Source organism: Zosterops lateralis (assembly GCF_965231275.1).
Source record: "Zosterops lateralis genome assembly, chromosome: 9".
Classification (NCBI taxonomy): domain Eukaryota; kingdom Metazoa; phylum Chordata; class Aves; order Passeriformes; family Zosteropidae; genus Zosterops; species Zosterops lateralis.
The window spans coordinates 15,060,974-15,084,291 of record NC_139769.1 but is presented as its reverse complement, the minus strand read 5'-3'; the positions used below and the strand labels follow the sequence as shown (position 1 = coordinate 15,084,291).

The 23,318-nt window shown below is 36.8% G+C and overlaps 1 protein-coding gene across 1 annotated transcript in view; it reads right to left on the bottom strand.

Moving 5' to 3' along the window:
• HS2ST1 (heparan sulfate 2-O-sulfotransferase 1) overlaps positions 1–23,318 on the bottom strand; it is a 78,187-nt gene that overhangs the window by 6,649 nt on the left and 48,220 nt on the right. Inside the window, exons 2-6 of the mRNA XM_083867129.1 lie at positions 15,232–15,470; positions 9,061–9,146; positions 5,384–5,522; positions 1,930–2,027; positions 703–860 (exon numbers count right to left, since the gene is read on the bottom strand). Coding sequence (XP_083723255.1) covers positions 703–860; positions 1,930–2,027; positions 5,384–5,522; positions 9,061–9,146; positions 15,232–15,470 — 720 coding nt within the window. The remainder of the gene's footprint in view (positions 1–702; positions 861–1,929; positions 2,028–5,383; positions 5,523–9,060; positions 9,147–15,231; positions 15,471–23,318) is intronic.

The window sequence follows — 23,318 nt, the reverse complement described above, 5'->3', positions numbered from 1 at the left end:
ATTTTCCCCATGGAGTGCTGTTGCTTTGTAATTAACTTCTTAATACTACATATCTAGGCTCTGTACATCAGATCCTTTTCTCCCTCTGTTTGCAGATAGAAGCCCTGCTAAGATAGATCTTTTCTCCATCATAAATTGCATGGCCAGCTCCTAGAAACTGAGCTACTTGTAGTAGTTAGGAGCCCAGGAAGATAAACATCTACTTGTGCCTCTGTATCCCTCAGGCTTTATTGCTCAGCCAACCAGGCGGCATTGAGCACAGTTAATTCCAGCAGGGCTTCTGAGGAAATGGAAATCTGCCACATCAGCCACTTTACAAAATTGAAGCCACTGCAAAACCTTAAAAAAAAAATTTTGTTACAAACACATCACAATGTTACCTGCAGCATACCTACACACCTATCTTTACCTCAGCCTTAAATATTTACAAGAAGGATACTTGGACTAGCACTACCCCCAAAAGAGAAAGAGAAAAAGAGTAAAAAGAGAGAGAAGAGAGAAAGAAAAAAACAGAGAGAGAAATAAAAGAAATTAAAGAAAGAAAGAAAAGAACTGAGAATCTTTGAAAAGAAGTTTGTTTCTTCTATAAGAGCATGGTCCAGCTGAAAGACAAACCTGGCAGAGAGACTCAAAACTATTCATCTAGATCTAAAGAATTCACACTAAAAAAGACAGTATGTGGATGAAAAATCCATGGAATACCTGTCCGGTACAGTTCTGTGGCACCCCTGAAGAACCGGGGCAAAGCTGCCTCCAGTAACATGATAAAGTCTTCAAGCTCTTCAGTAACTCCCACTAGGAAGTATTCATTAATCAGATTGTATTTGGCTTGTTCCAAAGCCCATCTGCTTCCCACATTCCTAAAATGACAGAGAACAATTATAGCAAGTTCTGACGTCAGCCAACAGCCTTGGTCCCTAGATGGAGATTACTTCACAACAGGACATTTGTATAGGAAAGGCAAGACTTATTCCAAGTTATAACCATTCCTAACTTCATTTCCCTTTCCAGTTTCTCTCATCTGTGTTGTTACCTAAAAATGTGACTCCTTTACGTATAAAAGAGTCTCAAAAAAATACCTGGGGGGTGTGTGTGTATGCTTAATGCCTCTATTCAAGCAATTTTTTGAGGATTTACATTGTCTTAATATTAATACTCTGTCTCCACTTTCACATTAGATACCAGAAACCTGGCAAGAAAACAACCTTCCCTTTTGCACTTTCTTTCTTCCTCTGCTTTTCCACATGGCCAGAGAGTAGATAGGTCTGAGTAACAGGCACTGAAAGAGGAGCTCCCAGGTAGCCATTTACTTTGCTTGTGTTTGAATGAACAATACTTTGTCAAATAATTGCCCTTTATATCACTCACAATCTTTCAAATAATCTATGGGATTTTTGGTGGGGTTTTTTTTGCTGAAGAGTTTTTTAAAGTCTTTGCTATTATTATAAAATATGTTGCATTGACAGATGGATACTCTTTGCTTTTGTTTCAGTTTCTGCTAAGTAGCATTGACTACTGGACATCTGATGAAGGTTTAAAAAGATAAATTTATCCTAATCTCAATTATTGTTTATTCCCCAGGAACTTTGGGAGCTTGAACTAAAATATCTCCATTCCAAAAGAAGGATACTGTAGTCTGACAAGAGAAAAATGTCAAGACTCTAAATCTGCAAAAATGATTTTTAAAATTGAAAACATATGTTTTCCCTCATAGCACTGCTGATACAGTATTGTAACATAGTGCTAGTTTAAAGAATTGCAAAACTTTAGTAAATCCATCTTCAACAGAAAACACATTACACAACTATCGACTGCTTCACTCTGCCCAGTCCCTTACACTTTTATCAACTGGACTACATACTGAAATATGTTAAAGTTTAGATTTCAGCACTGATGTACTTGACAAACAATCTACATTTATCTCCCTACCAGCATTCTGAGCTGTGGCCACAGAAGAATGGAATTTGAAGCCAAAGTTTCTCTGGAGCACAGTCGGAACCTCCAGCTGCCACACATTCATCAAAGGTCTGGAACAAAGACAAAACTGAGCTGAGCTTTAAAATCTCATATATATATCAAACATCTCAAATTGGTTAGTTGCGAAATGTAGTGGGGACAGAAAAACACATATATGATTTCTAGGAAAAAAGAATTTTCAAGCCTTGCTTTCACAGTGTTATTAGTATGATCTATTGTCTCAACTAAATATAACTTGGACAGTGTTTTATGGTTACAACTAATGAACAATTGATCTTACCTGATACATCGATATACCTTTGCTATTACTTTAGCAAAGGCTATTTGTTAAAACTAGCAAAAATAGTCAATAAGTGTTGGTATAATTGTATTCCCCATAAAAGAAATCACTAAAGACACAACATCAAATGCCATCAGGAGTTGTGTGATCCTGCAATAGCTAGATCTTTATAACAGAGAATATTGTGAATTTTGTGTTTTAGATTAAACACGGTTCTATTACATTTTAATTATGACAAATAACTGCCATTTCAGAGGCTAATTTTCTTTTGGCAATCAGAAGAACTGAAAAGAAGTTGTTCATGGCATAACAGAATATTCCACACAAAGTTGCTCTCCATATGGACACACAGCTGTAGTAACAGTTTCAACTGCAGTAACACAGTTACAACAGGAACTCCATTAGCACTGGAAAGAATTTGTAAATGCTTTACTGTATCACCATAAAGGAAGTATTTATGATATTTCTAATCAAGATATAAGGTCTGTATCTAGGACATATTAAAAAAATTATAGATCTCATAGACAACTTTCTGGACTGCTTCTTCAGTAAAATTGCAAGTTTCTGTTCAAAGCAGCTATGTAAAAACACATTTGTGTAATTATTTAGGGTTAAGAACAAGGGCAACATAAATTGCTTCTTTTTTGGGGTGAAGTTTATGAGATAATCTGAAAAAATTATTGATACTATGCCAAAGCAGGGAGAAAACTGTGGTGTCTTGGTTCACAGTGAACTCTGAGTTTAGAATAGCTTATATATGTTGCACATCAGAGATAAAAATGCAGCTTAAGTAGGAAAACAAGACTTTGGTATGCTTTTCCTAGCATAGTTCTCTAGGGAAAATCTGCACTGATCTATTGTTAAATGCACCTCCTAAATTATGAATGTTTATACTAAAAATGAACTGGCATCTGTGCAAAGATTTCTTTGCTTATACCCGCAGGTTATTTTACAGTTAATAAGCAAAAGGAAGCAAGCCATTTTCTAAGTAAGCTGAAATAGGACAGACTTCCTTCCACAGTTCCTCTTATGCACCTACCTTGGCTGCTCCATCCAGAGATTTTATTATAAGAAACCCTTGCCTCTACAGACTCTGCATTTGGAGCTAAGCTATCTATGACTGGAAGCACAGGATTACAGAAAACAACCTAGTTAAGAATTCTTCTGTATAAATGCTGTGGTATGGACTAGGAGGGGACAAGAGTATAAAGTACGCTGAGATTCCTTTCCACTAATAAAGGAACAATTGACTTCCAATAGAAGTAGTTTCTGACCTTCCCTACTTTTCATTTAAAGAGCTTTTCATGAATCTACTCTAACACATACTAGAATAAAGATACTGCAATTGGTTCAATCCATTTGTGACCTTACTGAATTTTATAACTAATGTATGCAAAACTTACATCATCTATACATGGACAGTTCCCCAGGGACACTTTGGAAAAATAGTACTACCTGATTTAAATGAAAGAAGTCAGAAGTAAATCAATTTCACTTCAAATGAACTTGAAATGCTTACAGAATTTGTTAAATCTGTAAAACAACAACTAAGTCTCTCAGACCTAAATAAAGTGGGAACATAGTGACAAAATGCAAAAAGCATCTTCAATAGAAAAACATAAAATTAATAATGCAATACATTGCAAGCAGTATAAACAGGAATGCATTTGACCTTTTTCCTAGCAAATCAAAGCTTACAGTGCAGTCTACCAAGCAGCAACACTAAGGATTTTTGGCATGTTTCCCAGTGACAATCCAACCAGGTTGTTTGGATTATAATTCAAAATTAAAATATACACTGTTAAATTTCACTCTTTTTAGTAAGTTTTATGTCCTAGAACAGCTCAGACTTGGCAGCACGGTCAGCTTTCCAAGTGACTGATCTCCAGCAGGAAAGAGAAAGATAGACTACAAAAGATGAGATCCTATCTCTCTTTTTAAAAATGCCTTTATGATATCATATCACGTCACCTATTCATATGTTTAGCCAGTTCTACAAAGACAATTTTTAAGCTTAATTTCAATTTATTCTTGAAGCTTTCTTCTTCCTATGCTGCTGTGCTGCAGGATACCCAGACAAACTGAAATGCAGTAGCTGAAGGTGGCGCTAAACCCTAAATAACAGAGGAGCAGTTAGTTCCCAACTGGAAAGAAAAGAGGAATGGTTTGCTCCCAATATTTAAAAAGCACTGTTTGGATGGGAGAAGCACACGAAATGATTACTCACATTTATTAGTTGTTACGGTGTTTATAGACTAAGCTGTGCTTAGTGTCACTTTTGCTTATTTTTTCAAGGTCTCTTGGTACCTTATTAATACCTCTCTTATTGACTTGGTACCCACACAGCACTACACTAAACTGTCAACACTGTAAAAAGTGGCTCTGTAAAGTACAAAAATTTGGCTTTGTAAAGTACATTTTATAGGATTCCACACTGTTCTAGCTACAATTTTGTAAACCATACTCATATATTTAATACCCTGCTTTTCTTCCCAAAATAAGAAAAATCCAAACCAACATGCCCAAAAAACGTCATACTGCAAAGCATGACAGTGGATGCATAGATTCTTTCTGGAACAAATCCAATATGGAGCCTGAATGATGTTGCCAACCTGAAACTGTATTAGTAGTCAATGTTTGGATGTGCTAACCTGAACTTGTCTGCAGCCACCTAAGACACAAGGAGGAAGTACAGAAATTTATGTATCAGACTCCACAGTTTCCAAAAAGACATTGCAATTTTATGAAAATAAACAAAAAAGCCAAAGCATCAGTAGTTCTACAGGTTTTACTGAAAAAATGTGTCTCAGTCTTCAACAAGAAGAAATGTAGCCTTCTTACATAGGAGGATAAGCCTACTTTGGTAATTATAATTTGGGATTCCTAATAACAATTTAAAAAAAGATTTTATTTAATTTCTTAAACAAATTCCAGCATACAGTGAATTTATAAGGGTACAAAGAATCTACTAATGTCATGCTCTGCTCCAGTATGGACCGGAAATGGAGAATATAACTTACAAAGCCACCATTACCACCAAGGCTGAAAAAAAAAATCTGGGCATTGTTAAAATTGTTTTGACATTAATTTTAGTAAGTTCAGCATATATTATTGTGTGTACTTTACCTTTTTATCGCCCTGTTTTCGCCTCCGTAGCCCTGGTCTGTAATCATCTCCAAAGCGCAGGAAGTAATAATAAGAAACTAGGCGTTCTATAGGATCTCTTATGACATTTATGTAAATTGGTTTCTTTTTAACACCAAATCTAAGGTAAAAGAGGAAAAAACATCTTTCAAAGGAAAAATCAAAGCTTCTCATCTAATATGTAAAAGCCTGTCTTTATAGCTACAACTGAAATCTATACACAGAATACATGATACTGAGAGGAAGTTTAATGATCACTTCTTTTCATCTTCATATCCAGTGCATTACATGGATGTGAAAGTAAGTTCAATTTCAGTATGCCTAAGATTATGATTTTAAGGGTTTTTTTTATTAAAGAAACAAACAAAACAGACTTATTGTCACACAAATAGGTACTAAAAATGTGTACACAACCAACCTGACTCTAAAAATGCCTTAACTAGTTTTGCAGCCACATACATATTTATATTAAGTACAAGTAAGTTTGATATTGAGTTCCTGCCCTTGTGAACCGGGCTTTGCAATGCTAGGAGTAGTTTCCTGGCAAGTCTCCAGTTGTCAGAGACATTAACAGCAGGAAAACAGCGCTCAGAGCCCATCCATTGCCTGCATTGAATGCATATAACTATGCTTATTAAATATAAGACAATATCTGTAACCATATTAACTTCTCTATCCAAAGATATTAAATTTTTCCTTAGACATTTACTCTAAGCAAATTTTGATGTACTCCAGTACAAACAGAAGCCTGATGAAATGAGGTGGTAAGCTCATATGACACAGGAGAAAAACTTAAACCATCAAACTGTTTTGTGCAAATGCTACCTTTCAGTGATTTATGTTCAAGTCAGCTTTTACAATACATTTCTCAGTTTCATTTTCTTTTCCATTTGAGACATGCTGTGGCAAATAATTATGGTATCCAAATATTAAAAAGTTTGTATCACAATGGATATTGCAAGTGTGTCAAGTGCCCTGAAGTAAAGCTAGAAGCTGGAAAAAAAAGTTCTCTTCTGTTCTTATGCAAACTGGAAAAGCATTCTGCATCGAAAGAGGGCCATTCATGCCTCCTAGTTTGGCTAAAACAGAGCACCCACAGTTTTAAGATGCAGTACCATGATTTTTAAAAGGGTAAATTTTACTACCAGATACTGTGCATATGAGGAATGTTAAGTTGAAAAGCTGAAGAACAGAAATGTAGTAAAAGCAGCAGAAAGGAGGAAATTAGGAAAAAACCACAATTAACAGGCATTGCTTTTGCCAAAAACCAGCACTACAGACAGAGAAATTGTTAAAGACTACAGAAAGAGCAATTGATTCTCCAGTGCTGCCAGTAGAGTACCAATGAGTCAGACTGGAGCACTCAAAGGCCGAATTGCTGACATCTGTCTGCATGCCAGCTCTGACTTCCCAGAGTCTGCAGAGTAGAGGGTGTGAATGCTTCAACCATTCTGATGCAAAGTCCAGGCTTTGAACTGCACCCTCTTTAAGGTCCACTGAGAAGTGCATGAGACATGCACGTGTCCCCTTCCACAGACTACTGCAAATGCTGAGGAAGATCTAACAAACCATTTCCATACAGCAGCAGACTCAGGCAATGAACAGCACATATCTGTGGGCTAAATGAAGATGTCCCGGTCCTTAGAAATGCTTGTGCTGGATTGTACAATCACCTGCATTTGCACATGAGCTTGCAGAACTAGTTTCAGTTACAGTAATACAAATCTACTAGTCATGTAAGTTATTACTGTAACTTTATTAATAATGATAATGAATTGGCAATTGCATTATCAAAGAACTTTTTTTCCCAACTATTTACCTACCAGAGAAAATAGGGAATAAGAGTGGATAAGAAATTTTAAAAGACAAAAAGAAAAGGGAAAAAATTTAAACTTTTTATTATCATAATTTCTATATGGATGGATTACAATAACCTATCCTCAATACCCTGAGTTATTGATAGAATCCAGTACTTTAATTTTCAGCATATTTTAAGAGGCACTTCTGATATTAGACAGTGGACCTAAATCTAATGTCCATGTATAAAGAAGCATTGACTCTTCTGAAATATTTTACACTTCTTAACTACAAGAATGTTCATTACAAGAACATACCTCACAGCCTTAAAGGTGTGGGCCTTGCCAAGCACAACCAGCGTATTCAAGATATTATTTTAATAATGAAAACCCAAAGTATGAGAAAGCAAGCTGTTGTGGGGAAAAAAAAAATCACTCAGGTGAAAGGATAACAAACAACAAAGACAAGGATAACACAGTCCCGGAGGGAAGATGCAGATGAAAGAAATCTGTGAAATTGCTTAGATGCTTTCTAGATGTATAATATTTTAGTTTTATGAGTTCCAGTATCTGAAAATGTTTACAGCTTTATGAACTAACATATAAAATAACATTCAGCTTTGCTGCACCAGAAAGCTGTTACTCAGTTCAAGTATTTATTAATGTTGAAGCATTTTAATTTTAAAAAGGCAGAAAGGAAACTAATGAATTTTGATATTTTATTTGATTGACTGATTTGTAAGTAACTTTTTTTGCCTGTTACTTTTTGTAAACTTGGTGCCACTGGTAGTTTTCAGCTACTACTGTAGCTTTTAGCATTTTCTGATAGTGTACTGTATTGGGAATCTGCACAGGTCTCACTTCTCCATCTCATTCTTTGTAATAAAAAGTTCAAAAAAAATCAGTGTACGTGACAGAATGAGTAATTAAAATGACTAAACAAAAGAAATTATTACATACAAAAAAGAATTTAAATAAATACTTTAATGCACAGAAACATAAAAACACTGAGGAGTGACCATCAGCAAGAGGTAGAAGTAGTGGTTACTATCATTTGTGCAGTCAAATATAATGAGATCTGAAAATTCCACTTCCAATTTTAAATAATTTTCCACATCCTCCAAGTGCAAGATAAAGCACTGCCTAGTAAGCATCTTAAGCAAAACTGACTCGTCAGTTCAAGGGGAAGTTTCATAAGACTGAGCTACTGAGGATCACAGCTTTAGATCCAGAAGCAAAAATAAGACAAGAAAAGAAACATATGAAAGTGGGAATAAAGATATGATCCTGAACCTTTGAAGTCAGTGGGAGAATTTTTACGATATTTTATTTGATTTAATTTTAGAAGTAGCAGCATTTAACTCCACAAGAATTATTTCAATGCTTTTTCTAGCAAGTCAAACTATTATAGACCAGAAAACTACTTCAAAATACAACTTTTCATATTTCAATAAAACATAAAGGGATACTAAGGTAGAGAAGAATTACATAACTTAAGAGGCAGGTGGTGTTTACTCTTTATATGAAGCATTTTTGAGAACGGTATGTTAAACTTCCCCAAATAGAAAACCAATCCTAAGACAGAACTGCCACTGTTTCAGAGAAAAGCCATGATTTTCATCAAAAGAAGCTTGGAATTTAGACAAGGAATACTAATCCCAGTATATAAAGGTTGTGGGCTTTTTTAAAGAGACTGGGCTACACTTTATCATGCAAGAGAAGCAGGGAAACTGGCTAAAATGACCCCCAGGCCATCTGGAACGCCAGAGCGCGGCTTTACCACACTGCAGTGCCCGGCTCCGAGCGCTAGAGGGCGCCGGCAGCCCGGCCGCAGCCCCGCCGCGGGCACCGCACGGAACGTACTTGGCGAAGTCCAGGTACGAGATATGGCCGTGGTAAAATCCGGGCTTCATCTCCTTCCAGGAAGTCACGTTCTTCACAAACCGAACCTGTCAAAGTGGGCAACAAAAAGTGTTTCTGTACGGCTCATTACATTTCCCCATACACACTGCTTCCTGGCTTTTAATCTTACAATGCATTAGATACAAAAGTCTATTTTGAATATTATCCAAAAAATTGTGCTACCTAAAATAGACTTTTCTGCAGCATACAGATGACTGATTTTAGATCATCAGAATTTAATAATCAGAAACTAAACAAAAGTAGAATACAGAAATCAGGACAGTTCAAGGAAAGCTACCACAAAAACATCAGCAAGACAAACGTTTATATTTTTGTCAGTCCCTTTTATTTGTAATTGGAAAAGAATGCATAATTCTTTCTGTAGAAATGCACACACATATTTGATAGAATTGTCTGATCTGTATTCAGACCCTCAAATAAAAGTACCAGATTTACAGCATGTTCTTAGACCTGTTTTACTGGGACATAAGAAATGAATCTGATGGTTCATTTGCTCCTCCATCCCAAAATGCAGTGCACAAGGTAATCCAGAAATGTTATAAATCATGCAATGTAAATCAGATCTACAGTCTGCTATTTTGAATAGCCATCTTAAGCCTGCCATTTCAGTGAAACTTTCATGCTAGAGCATGAAGTAGCCTTTGAATGAGGGCTGATAGAGCAGTTATTGGCAAACTTCACAAAAATAGGAATAGCTTTACATTTCAAAGAACAAAATAAGACACATGCCCCAAACCAGAGAGTGTGATCAAATTAAGTGGGACATGCAAATCCTGATAGAGCTTGGCTTTACTAGATGAACAGAATATTTTAACATCAAAGCATGTAACTGAAAGTTATTTCAAAACTAGTGAATTAGATAATAAAGAGAGGATGATAAATTTGTACTGCCTGAGCTGTCTGACAAAGATATGCCATTTCTGAGGCTGTGAATTAAAAGATAGTGTTCTCTGCACATCCACAATATCTTTTCTGTTATACAGAGAAACAGATAACCACAAAGATTCTGAGGTGAGACATGAGAGACAAAAAAGGACAAGTGGATTGAGAGTGTCCTGAAGCATATTATTTACTATTTATTTTAAACTTACAAGTTGAAGATTTTAAGATGTGAGACTGGCCTGCTTCTGTTTCCTCAATTGTGCAAAACTCATGGTCTTCAATTTAAGAGGTTGGTAACCTGTACTTATTTCTTTAAACACTGGCTCTTGGACTCTCAGATAACAGAAATTTATATTACTTTTTAATAACAGGCAACATTAATTTTTTCAGTGTACAAGTTTCACAGTCTGTGGCATTACAAAATTTAAAGCATATACTGCACATGAAAATGGTGGCAAATCCAGCTGAAAAGCACTGCACAATGTTACACAATGGCGTTTCATAAATTGCATTGGCTTTCTGTCTGGTTTTGTCCATAGCACAAAACTGATAATATGGGACTTTGACTCCAGTTGAACTACCTTTACTGCTACTGAAATAAACCACACTTCCATTGACTGTACCTTTCCAAGATTAACGACATGATATTTTCAGTCGAGAGCCTCAGCTGTAAATATTTCTTTACCTGGCAAAGATATTTCCTAAATACAAAATATAAATCACCATTCCTTCCCTCACCCACAAACCCCAAAACGTCATTGTTGGTCAGTACAACTCGGCAAATAAACAGGTTATGCTGTTTGGCCTGTGCAGTCTAGTCCACATATTAAAGTGTACGTTTATGTTTCCATGAATGAGCTTCTTGAAATCTTACATCATCTAGATTTCAGTTTCTAATAGACTAGGACTAGACATAAGGTAATATTAAGTACAAAATCCCAAGTTTTTTTGTTTTAGATCCCCATGCCAGCATCTGGCATCAAACCGTAGATGTTTCAGTAACAATTTAAAAAATCCTTTATTGCCTTTGTCTTACAGTATTATTGTCTGCTCTAGAAATAATTTTTATGAACATAGAATGGACAGTGTAGCCTCTAATAGCAGCCTAGCTAAGAGAAGGCTAGGAAGGCTTTATTACACACCTGTGACATTTACATCTGTCTTAAGATGGACCTGCAACATGCTGAGCCCCTGAGAACTATAGTTTTTAGCACCTATAACTAGCTGCAAGCAAGAGATTTCTTTTTTTCTCCCACAATTTGCAGCATTCCAAAAGCCAGAACTGTTCCAGGTCACAGACAGCCTAATGAGTCTGGATTCACACATTTTAGGTCAGAGATAAATACTGCTCACTGCTTCATACTGTTAAATATGATCAATTTTACCTTTCCTTTCAGAGCTTAGCAGATACTGGAGCTTTCAAGAGTCAGAGCAAGCTTCTCCATCTGAGCCCAATTGAATAAAATTTAAGGTGACTTTAAAAGTTCAGATAGACGTGAATGGAATTCCTGTGAAGTTGTTTCATGGTGCTTTTATATAATCAGCTACAAAGTTGCTTCACAGCCTTTAGTAAGTGGGAAATCAGCTGAGGTTCACTGAATTAAAAAGCCAGATCAAACGTACTCTAGGGGCATAAGATGTCCTGAAAGGTAAGTTAAACACATTCAGTTTCTAGGACAGAAGGAATTTAAAACAAGTCCCAGCGAGCCAACAGGAGGAAAAACCCGACCAGCATACCTGGTCTGAGAAAAAGCCATGTGTGCAAACCAAAGTGATGCTGTAAGTTCTTATCTCTGTCCATTAACTGCAACCATCAGTCCCTCTTCTCTACAGTCTGACCACACACACTCACATGAACTCATGCACACTCAGACACATGCTCAGTCACACTTACAATCACACACACATATGCTCACATGCAAATGCATGCACACAAATATGCCTGAGTGCATGTGTGCAAGAGTGTGGTTTTGAGTGTGTCTGATGGTGTGTGTGTGTACATGTGACTGTGCTTGTGTATCTGAGTGTGTCTGAGTGTGCAGGAGTGTGTGTATGTGTTAGTGTACAAGAATGTGTCTGAGTGTGCATGAGTGCGTCTCTGAGTGAGAGTGAGTTAGCTCTGAATCAGAGGGTCAGGAATGCTGGATACCTTTGGCTGCATGCCATGAACAACCACAAGCAAGCTCAAGGCAAGGACAGTTGAGAAGCAATTGTGTGAGATGCTAAGATTGAGTTTACCAGTTCCGTCACAGTACAGGCAGGATACCTGCCTTGCACTAATAGTTCGCTCTCAGAAAGAAAAATACAACTGGCACACATGCAGCACTCATACTCAGTAGACTAAGTCCAAAAGACAAATTCTTAAATGTTCATGAGCACATGACAGTACTTCCACTTCTAACAGAGCTACTGCAGCCTTTCCACTTGTTCCACTTCTGACAGCCACTGAAACCTGCACTAGCAGAGGAAAAAAGTACCACTAAAGCCACTATGACTGTGCTGTCCTCTGAAAGACCAACTATTTTAGAATGCACTTGGAAGCAAGATAATATATTTTCATGCTGCTCTTTTGAGAAAAATATTGAGAGAAACTGAAGGAGGAAAAAACCCAAGAAATAGAAAACAGCAAGCTGAGGGATTGAAACACTGGATAATTGTTGCATTCGTAACAGTATAGAGAATGTTCTCACACCCACTTTTTAAATAGTATATCAGGAATACATGCTGCAATGCAGAACAGTCATTTAATTTTACATGTTTTAGATGAAAACTTCACCATTGAACAAAATCAATAAAGTTTGTGTGGCTGGTAAGCTATCCTGGTAGCCATGACACAGGCATTTTTGTATGGACAAAGTGTCACTGCTGAAACATGCAGGCAGCAAATAAAACTCAACCAAACAACTACCCCCACTTAATTAAGAAAAGCAAGTGTTTCTACTACAGACCACAGAGGTCAGAAATGCAATATGGCCAACAAGGCACTCAGCTTGCTGCAAAGAAAGGGCTCAGCCTGGGGAAAGAGGGGGAGCTCTTTGCAGAGATGCTGCAAAGGAAAGGAAGGCTGCTGGGACAAGTTACACCTGAAACTGAAATGGTGCTAGGAACTCTTATCAGATTATCTCAAATCAGATACTGACTATATTTGGAGTGGATTTTAAATATCATTTTTTTCATATTGCATTCAAGAAGTAAAGGTTTCACATATGGGCAGAGAACCTAAAATCTGTTACAGAATTACAGTCGTTTGGAAAAAGTACAGCAGAAAAACTGCACAAAGGAAAGCTCACTAATTTACAAATTTCTGCCAGGCCCAAGGCAATCTTCACCTTGCTTAAGGAGATTTACTTTAACAAACAGTATCACTTACAGAACAATTTTGTCTCTATGATATGTTTATGTATTTTACTACTGGCACATAACACCTAATGAACCCAAATGAGCTATACTGGTGAAGGTGGCATATGAATGTGTCGTGCTAATCTGAGCCCACACAGAGTAAACATCATCAGCTACCACTCAGCACTCCTACCATCTCTAGAATTATGCACTCTGACTTAAAATGCCAAGTTGTTATCTCTGTGTATTAAAGATGAATAATTATTTCTGCATCTTTGAATAACTGTGCAATATATGAAGTTCTTCATTGTCAGCATCTCCCAGTTAATGGCCACCAAAGAAGAACAGTATCAAGTGTCTAATTAAACTGCATCATTTACCACCCTGGACAAGACCATAGTATCAAATGAAGGTAGGACTGACAGTATTGTGCACATGCTTGGTACAGACAGATTTTCATTTTTCAATAGATTATTATTCGAGGAAAGATGAAGAGTTTCTCTTCTATAAAACTAAGCCAGCAAAGAACAAATTTCATTTGAATTAAGTTCAAACAGAAGTAGAAATTTAAGGTAGCCTGTGTTCAATTTATACCTATTCAATGACTAGCTCTCCTATCCTTTAGATCTCCACTTCAAGAGACACCTTGACAGAAACAGAATTTGGTGGGAAGTGCAGCAGTAGGTGTAACTGACTTGAGCAGGATTTTTAATTAACCGAAACAGGCTTAATATCTTTTCAAAAATCACTCTGCTCTTAGTGCACAGCTCTTTAGTACTTGTTGTACGACGGTATCATCTTCATATACAGGCAACGATTTTACAGGAAGAAATACTCAAAAGTAACACAATCCCACTATCACAAAACCCATTCCAGTATCACCCAAGTCCATTATTTCCTCTGCACGGAGATCCCTACCTCAACCTTTCTCCCACATACAGAGCTGGAAATGGAGGGGTCTTTAGCATCTGCTTCCTCCTGCCCCAGCCCAGCTGTGTTGAGCTGCTTTGGCCTGCAGACATGCACTTAGAGGAGCTGGAAGGCTCAGTGCTGACATGCTGCAATGCAGAGCAGCTCCTGCCTCTGCTGCATATCAACTTAAGTGATCAGCATACAACCAGCAGTACAGAGTTGGAAACACTTGTTTTACAGGCAGGGATGATGACAGTGATGTTTCAGATCTCTAACCTGGATTCTCTGCAAGTGCACTCATGAGAGCCAAGGAAATATTAAAGAAAATAAACCAATAAACATACTTCCTCTACCCAGCCTAACAAAAACACGGCACTGAACCCTCATCATCTTTTTAAAACATTCTTTCTTAAATACAGTAGCCATGATAATTTCTAGTCTGGTACTACAGAGATTTTAGAGAGATTTTTTAATGGATGCAAAGTGACCCATCCTTTGCAGTGCAAGCTATTTACAAGCACTTTTCTGTATGTTTTTTATCACCTGTGAGACCTAACCAGCCCCAGTACCAAAGACACAAGTCTAGCCCTGACAGCATGGCACAGTGCCTACATTACTCAGAGAACAAACTGCCTAAGACTGCATTCACTGCAGATGGAGATGACAGGCAAGTTGTATTACACAGCCAAAACAGTTATAACAACAAAGGTCATTTCTACCCCAGTCATGCCCCTTTTTAGTTTTGTTTTTGTCCAATAAACAGACACTTACCACCTCCAGTAGCCAAGCAAAAACCTAAACCTATTAAGAAACAATATTAATTCTCTACAAAGAAAATATGAAAACATTAGATTTCATTTACATTGGAAAATGTGACAAGAATGCCAAATACATCAGATTGCCCAAGCTTACAATAGCAAACTTTTTTCCTGTGCTCTTCCCTTGTTTCATTAAGACATCCCAAATTCAGCAGCTTACCTGATCTTGTAGAGACATAACAGGATTATTTTTGGTTGTATTGATATGTAAAACATGGTATTTGTTCTTCGCACACAGATCATAGGCAATATTTGTGAAGGATGTGCTGGCAGTCTTGGGTACTCTGTTGTAAATAATCACCACATCATCTTCTTCATCCAGTGTCACATCTTGTCGGGGACCATCTACTGTATGACGTTGCTCTATTTCTCTGACTTCATGCCTTGCAATAGCCCTTTCTGTTAAGGAAGGAAAATACAAAATTTCAACATAAGTGTCACCAATTCAGAAGTTCAAACCTTAGAACACAATCTGGTGAAATGCAGGAACTCCTCAGCAATAAAGGAAACACTTCCTGTACTATGTATTTCTCACATATCTGAACAAAACTTCATCAATAAAAATGAATGAAAGATAGTCCAACACAGAGCAGAAAACCTAGAAAACAATATGCTTAGGGAACACAGACCATAGTCCACAACTCACACTGATGTCACTGTCTTTAGAGTCATCATCTCTAAAGGAAAGTCTATAATGCACTATGAAAATGGTGATATCCCTGAAATATCTCACATAATTTCTACAATACTCCTAGTTAAAAATTATAATGGAAGAAATAAATCAAGCAATTGAAGAATGTAAGAAATAGTAGAAATACTAACACCAGAGACCATAGTCAACTGACTGTGCAGAAGCATTGTCATTCAGATGAAACCACTGAGTTTTTATTTCAATTGATAAAAACCCCAAGAGTAAAGCATTGCAATAAATGGGGTTGCAAAAATTCAGTTAGTTTTATTAATTTGAAGTTTGACAAGAATAGAAGCAAGAGGTGCTTACAAAACAGGTAACACTAAGGTGAGTGATCTCTGAGTACTGAAATATATCAAATACATCAAAAAGAAAGAAACATGGAAAGGCAAGCTATGAGCAACACATTTTAGCAGAGTGAGTACTTTGCAAATAACCCATCTTTCCTTTTAGACAAAGGGCAATACTCAGAGTAATTGAATATTGCTTCAAGTGCTAAAAGCTTATTTGGAAAATAAAACTCACAGTATTACAGCTTTTTTCTTTTTTTATGCTGTGGAATATCAAATACCCCGTGCTGATTGAGACTCAGGGTTTTTTTCTGTTCCAGATAAGGATGTACTTTAATACAATTTGTGATACAGATGTCTTTTTCTCACTCATATATGGGGATACTGCCTTTAATAATGTATTCAAAGAAATCTGCATTTGTCAACAGTGTAAGCTGAAGTTGATATCACAAGAGTGACCTGTAATTCTCTGTATTATGCTCTTTTACAGAGTATGGCTCTCCATGGATGACATGCTTTTAACAGCAGCAGCAGCTCTTGACCTTTACTTTCCTTGATTCTTTAGCCCAGCTCTTTCTATTCTCTTTCACCAAATCTCTTTAATTATAATATAAAATCTCTTTTAAAGCAGAATCATCAAGCTGTGAATAGCCTACCCTGTAATTCCATGTAAATTGTCTTAAACCACAAACTTCCATCTGTCTGAAATGCTTCAAAGCTTAAACTCACTCACTCTCTCATATGCTCATATCTCACACCCCATAACTAAGTTACATCAGTATGAAAATGTTTGTAGGAAATGCTTATTGAGTATATCTCAATTTTCCACATGACATCTGTTGCTCCCCACTACATCAATCACAGTTTTTGCTCCTTCCTTTCTCATTTGCTACCTCTCCCATCAATGCTGGCAAAGGTCCTATTTTGGAAAGAGATGAGGCAACAGACTCAAGTTTTATCTCTGAAGATGGCTACAAAAAAATAATGGGGCTGGCAACTCTCCCCTTCCTGCCAGTAACAGATTAGAGGAAGCATTTGGTAGGGAACATGGTTTACCACGTGGCTGCCCAAGGCTACATGGATGCTGAATACCACCTAGAGAGGCTGAAATGAAACACATTTAATTGGTATTTTCTACACCAGAGTAGTAGATCTAAGCTAGATTTGAATCATTGCTACACAGAACCCCAGGGCTGCTGAGGCTGGCTGGCACAGAGATTCCTCTTTTACATGGAAGAGAAAAACATTTGTGAGAGAGACATGATTTGCAAGACAACTGATGAGAAGTATTCCTCTAATGAGGTATTTTAAACCTTGATTATTCAAGAATTAGTGTGATAAGGGCACTTTAAAGACCATGCATAAGATATAAAAGCTGCATGATTGGATGCAATTAGCAGAAAGGCTATTGCATCCAACCACCTTCAGCTTCCCATGGCCGGGGGAAAGCGAGAACTCAGATAAGGAGCAAATCCTTCACAAGCCTGAAGTATGAACACAGTCCTATTATGAAAAAAAGGAGGCTTTAAATTTCAAACTAAAGCAAAAACTGATCCTAAGGATGAAGCACTGAAATAATCTTTTTGAAATAAATGCAGTAGTAAAAAAACAAGCTGAAATGAAGTGAAGGATATAAACTGCCCAAGTGCAAGGAAGTTGAAGTGAGAATCAGAGGAAGCATCTGGAAATGTCTAACCTGGTCAGCCATCCCAAGGGCCTATTTCATTCCAGTCCATGAGTAACACAGTAATAAGAATTGAAAGTTTTGTAAAAGTGCACATTTTTTCCCAGTCACAAATAGTTGGCAGTTTTTCCCGTGAAGTCAGGAAGCTCTTCTGATACTTACTGAAAAGTCAGTTTAACTCTTAAAATTATGCATATCAACTTTATTTATTGATAATGTTAGTTGATTTATTATTTGTAGAGGGGAGGGGTCCAGTAATGGTAACATGCAACTGAGCACAGTCTTTGGGATACCTGTGTAATCAGAAGTGAGAGGATTTGAGGAGTTAATGGGCATTTGATTAACTACTTCATTTGATCTTCTATAACATTTAAATAATTTTGGAAGTAGAAGCCCTGTAATGGCTGAAAAATGAACAACACTTATATGTTTTTAGAAATATGGCAGAAAATGCAATGTATGATTTAAAGACATTTTATGTGTGAAAGATAGGGAGGAGTATTTACTAAATATACTGTGTTTACCAAAAATCTCCTTTGATGACAGCAAATATAACTTTGATGACAAGAACCTGTCTACATAAGGTTGTACTTGTTTCACTGAAAACAATTTTTAAAAAATTTCAAAAATCAGGATGGGTAGTTTCTTTCCTCTCAAAGACCAAGTGGACAAAATGCCCTACAGTCTCATTGTTTTCACTGCATTTAATTTAAACTTCATGTTGAAGGAAAAACATCTATGCAAAATCATTAAGAACCAAATGTTTAAAAAGGGTTAATATCATACACTCTTAATTTCACATTACATAACTACACCCATTTAAAAAGATATGCAGCATTTAAATAAGTGATACCTCTGAATACAAGACAGGTTTTCATAAAACTGTAATACAGGATAATTTTAAGGCATAAGATATTCTGTCTCACACTTTTTCATTATTGTTTGTTTAATTTCACTGTAATACACAACATAACTGCTATACCCTTGGTCTGTTCTGTCATCTGCAGTTGTCCTGCAAGCAAACTTTCATCAACTTCAAGGACAGTCTGCACACAGGCAGCACCAATATGATCAGTGTAATAACAGTTGCTGAACTGATTATTTACCAGCAGATGAATTACTTGCAGAAAGTCCTTAGCTGGCTGAAGTAGCTGCTTTGTAAACAGCAGAACAAGTTTGTTTTATCACTCTCAGTCTATCTATTCTTCTAAATCCACCTTCATCCTATTTCCGTAACAGCCTCTTGGCATGACTGACTTTTCTTGAGCCATCCTCTTGTAGCAATAAACCACAAAATATCATGGCTAGCAACAAACTGATTTGTCAGTCACACGCTACCAGGAAATAACATATAATGGACAAGTTATGTCTTCTCCTTCAGCAGAAACATGAATAGGAGCATTTCATCCTTGTGCCATCACTTCAAGGTCACTGCCCTTTCAAGTCAAAGCAGTTTCTCAACAAGCTCAAAAGTTACTAACAAGAAACACTTCCAAAGAAATGGACAGGCCAAGGATCTCAACTAATAAAATCACCTGTGAAAATGCAGTGGACTCATATGTGCTTCTGAAAATATTTGAAAATCCAGCTGAAACATATTTACATAATTACAGAAACAAATCACCCAAAGGAACAATATTTAAATAATTATAGAAACAAATGACTGGGATCATAAGCAGTTATTAGTCTACATTCCTTGCACATTCGAACAGATAAATGTCTTAGGTAAAACAAGCTTATTAGCATTAACTTAATATCCAACTGTTAACTGTATAACTGCACACAAAATCTTCTCAAAGAAAATAGTGTGTCATGGATTTTAACAACTTAAAGATTAACAAAACCAAACATTTCAAATTCCTCACATTTTTCACAGAAGCATAAGAACCTCCTGGGATTTCTGAACAAAGAAATCTATCAAAATCAGAAATTCTTCTTTACCCTCCAACTTACCATTCTTGATGAAAGACACATTTAGAGCCTTGCTGGCTGTCAAAATCAAGTTCAAGTAACTGGGAGAATAATTTAGAGCATACTGCTCCACTTTCCCAAACTATGTTTTTGTCCTCTACATCTATTTTCCTTCTGTATGTATCTACAGATATTATTTAGGCTCTCTCTTCAACGTGTCTTATATGCCTGCCACGCTTCATCGTGAAAGCTCCCACTCACATGAGGAAAGACACAGTCTTAAAATAAATTTTAGCTCAGCAGCCTTCAAGTGTTGCCCAACAGAAGAAAACTATGTGCATTCCCCAACTTCAGTCACACTGGCTTGATGTGAAGGCACTGGAGTGCTGGTCTCGACAGCAGCAGCCCTGAGCAAGCTGTTGCTGTATACCTGTACTGCTGGATGCCACGTTACACCAATGAGCAGGTTTCTTCGAGTTGGGACCAACACTGAAGCCAGCTGACTTGGTGTCTCAGCTTTCCTCTCACTGTGCTCCCAGGCCAATTAGGCAAGCAGCTGGTAGCCTGAGGCACTGAGCAGCTCTCAAGCTGTTTCCCTGCCCAAAAGCTGCCTTAAACACGATGGGCCTTAATACTGAACCCGAGCAGGACTGCAAACCTACTCATTATGGACTTCATCCTCCTCTGATGAAGGATGGAAACTGAACAACAGCATAAAAACCGAATCATAATTCTGTAGCAAAGTTAATGTTCTGAATCATTTTCAACACCCACCATACACACACAGCCTTCATCTGTCACTGAAATGTGCATCCCCTGGGAGCTGTTCAGCAGCACACGACTTACAACCAGAGTGCTGTATGTAGATACCAATACTTCAGGGATGCAGAGAAGAAGAGAAAGAATCAATGGTGCTGTGACAATTTATGGCCATGGAGGACTTGTGTCACTATATCCAATTAAATCTGAAGAAAAATTTAGACTGAATTAATAAAAAGTGCCTAAAAGTTAGATTTGTGCAAGATACGAGTAACATACCAACTTTTTGAAAGACTTTTATAAATAACAACTCTAATCTGCTCTAGTTTTAAGTCCTACTAAGAGCAGAACCATCTAGAAACTTCATTAATTAAAGACCAACATCTATTTGTGGGCAAAAATAATAAAAAAGATTTCTAAGAAACAAAAATGTAATTTAATTTAATTTTTTTCAGTCACACAGCAAGAACACTTGTACTGAAGCAGCAGCCCCCGGCCCTTAGACAGAGGGTAGATGGTCCTATTGCATTCCCAGCCCCTCACACACACTACCTCCAACCACTTCACAGCTTCAGAAAATTTGTTAAATAACGATACCATTCAGGGAATGACACTGAATGCCTAATGCAGTAGCTGTAACTTTTTCTGGTTAAGAGAGTAACACCTTTTGCTTTCTTCTTTTCGTAGATATTTATTTGTGTAGTTCAGAACAACTTTCCTAATTAAAAACATCTTAACCCTTAAGGTATTTTAGTTATTTGCATTTTAGACAAAAAAGACTGTTGGTCTCATTTGCAAGTCTAGCTGTCTTAATCAGCCTATGAAATACCTGCTTTAATTTAACATTTACCTTTAAAAAGTCTTCAAATTCAGGACAGCCTTAGCACATATGTGCTCTGAGCCCAGTTCTGACCTATAGCAAGCAAAGATCACATGCAAAGCACAATCCAGGATGGAAACAGAGTACAAAGCTCAAAATAATGCCAGAAAAGTAATTTTCAATTTTTTCAGTCAGGGCAAAACCCCATGTTTTCTTCCCCTTTTAAGAATTCAGCTGCCTTAGTGGCAAAAATTTCTTTTGACTAATTCCACACATTTTATCCCAACTTGTTTGTTTCCCAGTAATGCATGAAAAGAAATAGGTATTAAAGGTATTTTGTAATAAACCCCAGTAGTTTAGTGACCAAGCAGATGTCACTAATATTGCCAAAATATTTTCTTTTGTAGTAGTTAATGCACTTTCAGAACAGAAGGAAAAGACTGTCCTGCACTTCAGAACTGTCAAGACAGAAGAGAATTGTTTTCAAACTCTGAACTTTAAACTCCAACAAATGCTCTCTGGAGCTAGTTAAAAGAAAAAATAACCCCCCTCAGAAATCCCAACACAGACAACCAAGCAGGCACTGAGATTGTTAACTGAAAACTAATGCAGCAGCTGCCTGAAAATCAGAAGTAGCAATTCTGAAGAGCCTGGTACAGTTCCACTGGCATTTGATATCTGTCACTTTATTTCAAGACAGCATTTTTTCCAGGACTTTATTTTGAACATGCAAGTAGAAGCATACTGGTTAGCGAATAATACTGTTAAGGCTTTGATTTTAAACTAAAAGACAAAAATGAAATCACCATCCCACATGGACATCGAACCTGATTTGAACATCAGAGCCTGCATTTCTCATTTTACTGCAAATTTTGTTAAGGAAGAAAGATAAGGGTCTGACCAAATACTTGCTTCCTTTATTTTTTTTTCCTTAAGACCACAGTTAACATACAGCCTTATATATTTTTCTTCCAGCATTTCACTGTGCAAAATATCTTAAATAAAGACTATGTTGTGGCACTTTTTGAATTTAAGACCAGGAATACCATGGATGTACTATTAAATCAACCTGTCTCTTTAGTAATATGTAGGACAGGTAAGAGCCTACATCTCAAATTCTCCCAGGAATTGCAAAACTAGACAAAATCCCAGGGAAGTTAGGTATCAGATGAATTGCATATATAAATCAAAGTTTAGGTACCCCAACAAGCATAGTTTTTCCCAGAAATAATATGGCTTATAGCAAATACTTTGGTAAAACAGCAACCAATAAAACGGAAAAAAATAGAAGACTTAATTCCACCAAATATGAAATTTTCAAACATTTGTAAATGCCTTAAAACAAAAGATGCATACTTAAAACATACCTTCAGCTCTAACTACAGTATCACTGCTATGACTCCTGAATACTGCACATAATGCTAACTATAAAGTCAGGTAAAAATCTACAGAAGCAGAATGTTTAGGCACCATGATGTATTAGTATATTTAAAAATAAGCATATGCCAAGCACTTCCATAAGCTTTCCAACTTCAGATTTATCTGTTTTGCTTGACCCAAGTATTGACTTCAAGTTGATGAATTAGCATGAGAGCAAAAACAACAGTTACCATTCATCTTTGTTTTTTCCCAATCACTTGCAATTTCTTGTTTCGTTAGGACAAGTAAACGGCTGTACAGAGAAGGATCTAATCACAAGAGGAAAAGGTTTGTGGCTTTTCAGAACACCAAAACTGTCAGTAAACTGTTATGAAGCACTGTGACTATGATAAGAGAAAAAAAAAAAAGTTGCAAACCAGGGATTTGTTCTCTAAATAATAAACCTTGGCTGAGTATATAACAGCAGGGTTTGCTCCTATTTGTAGTGCCTTAATATCTTAATGCAGGTCTCCAGTGTTAGCAAGAAAATTTAATGGAACTGTTTTCTACACACATACAGTTGTCACAAGCATTCCACTATACAAATATGCATGTCACTCCTTCAAGAAAAATCCAACTCAAATAGGGAAGAAAAGCAAGATCAATATAGAGTGTCTGACTCTATTTAGTAAGGCGGCCTGGAGACTGGCGCTTTATTTATATATATTTGTTA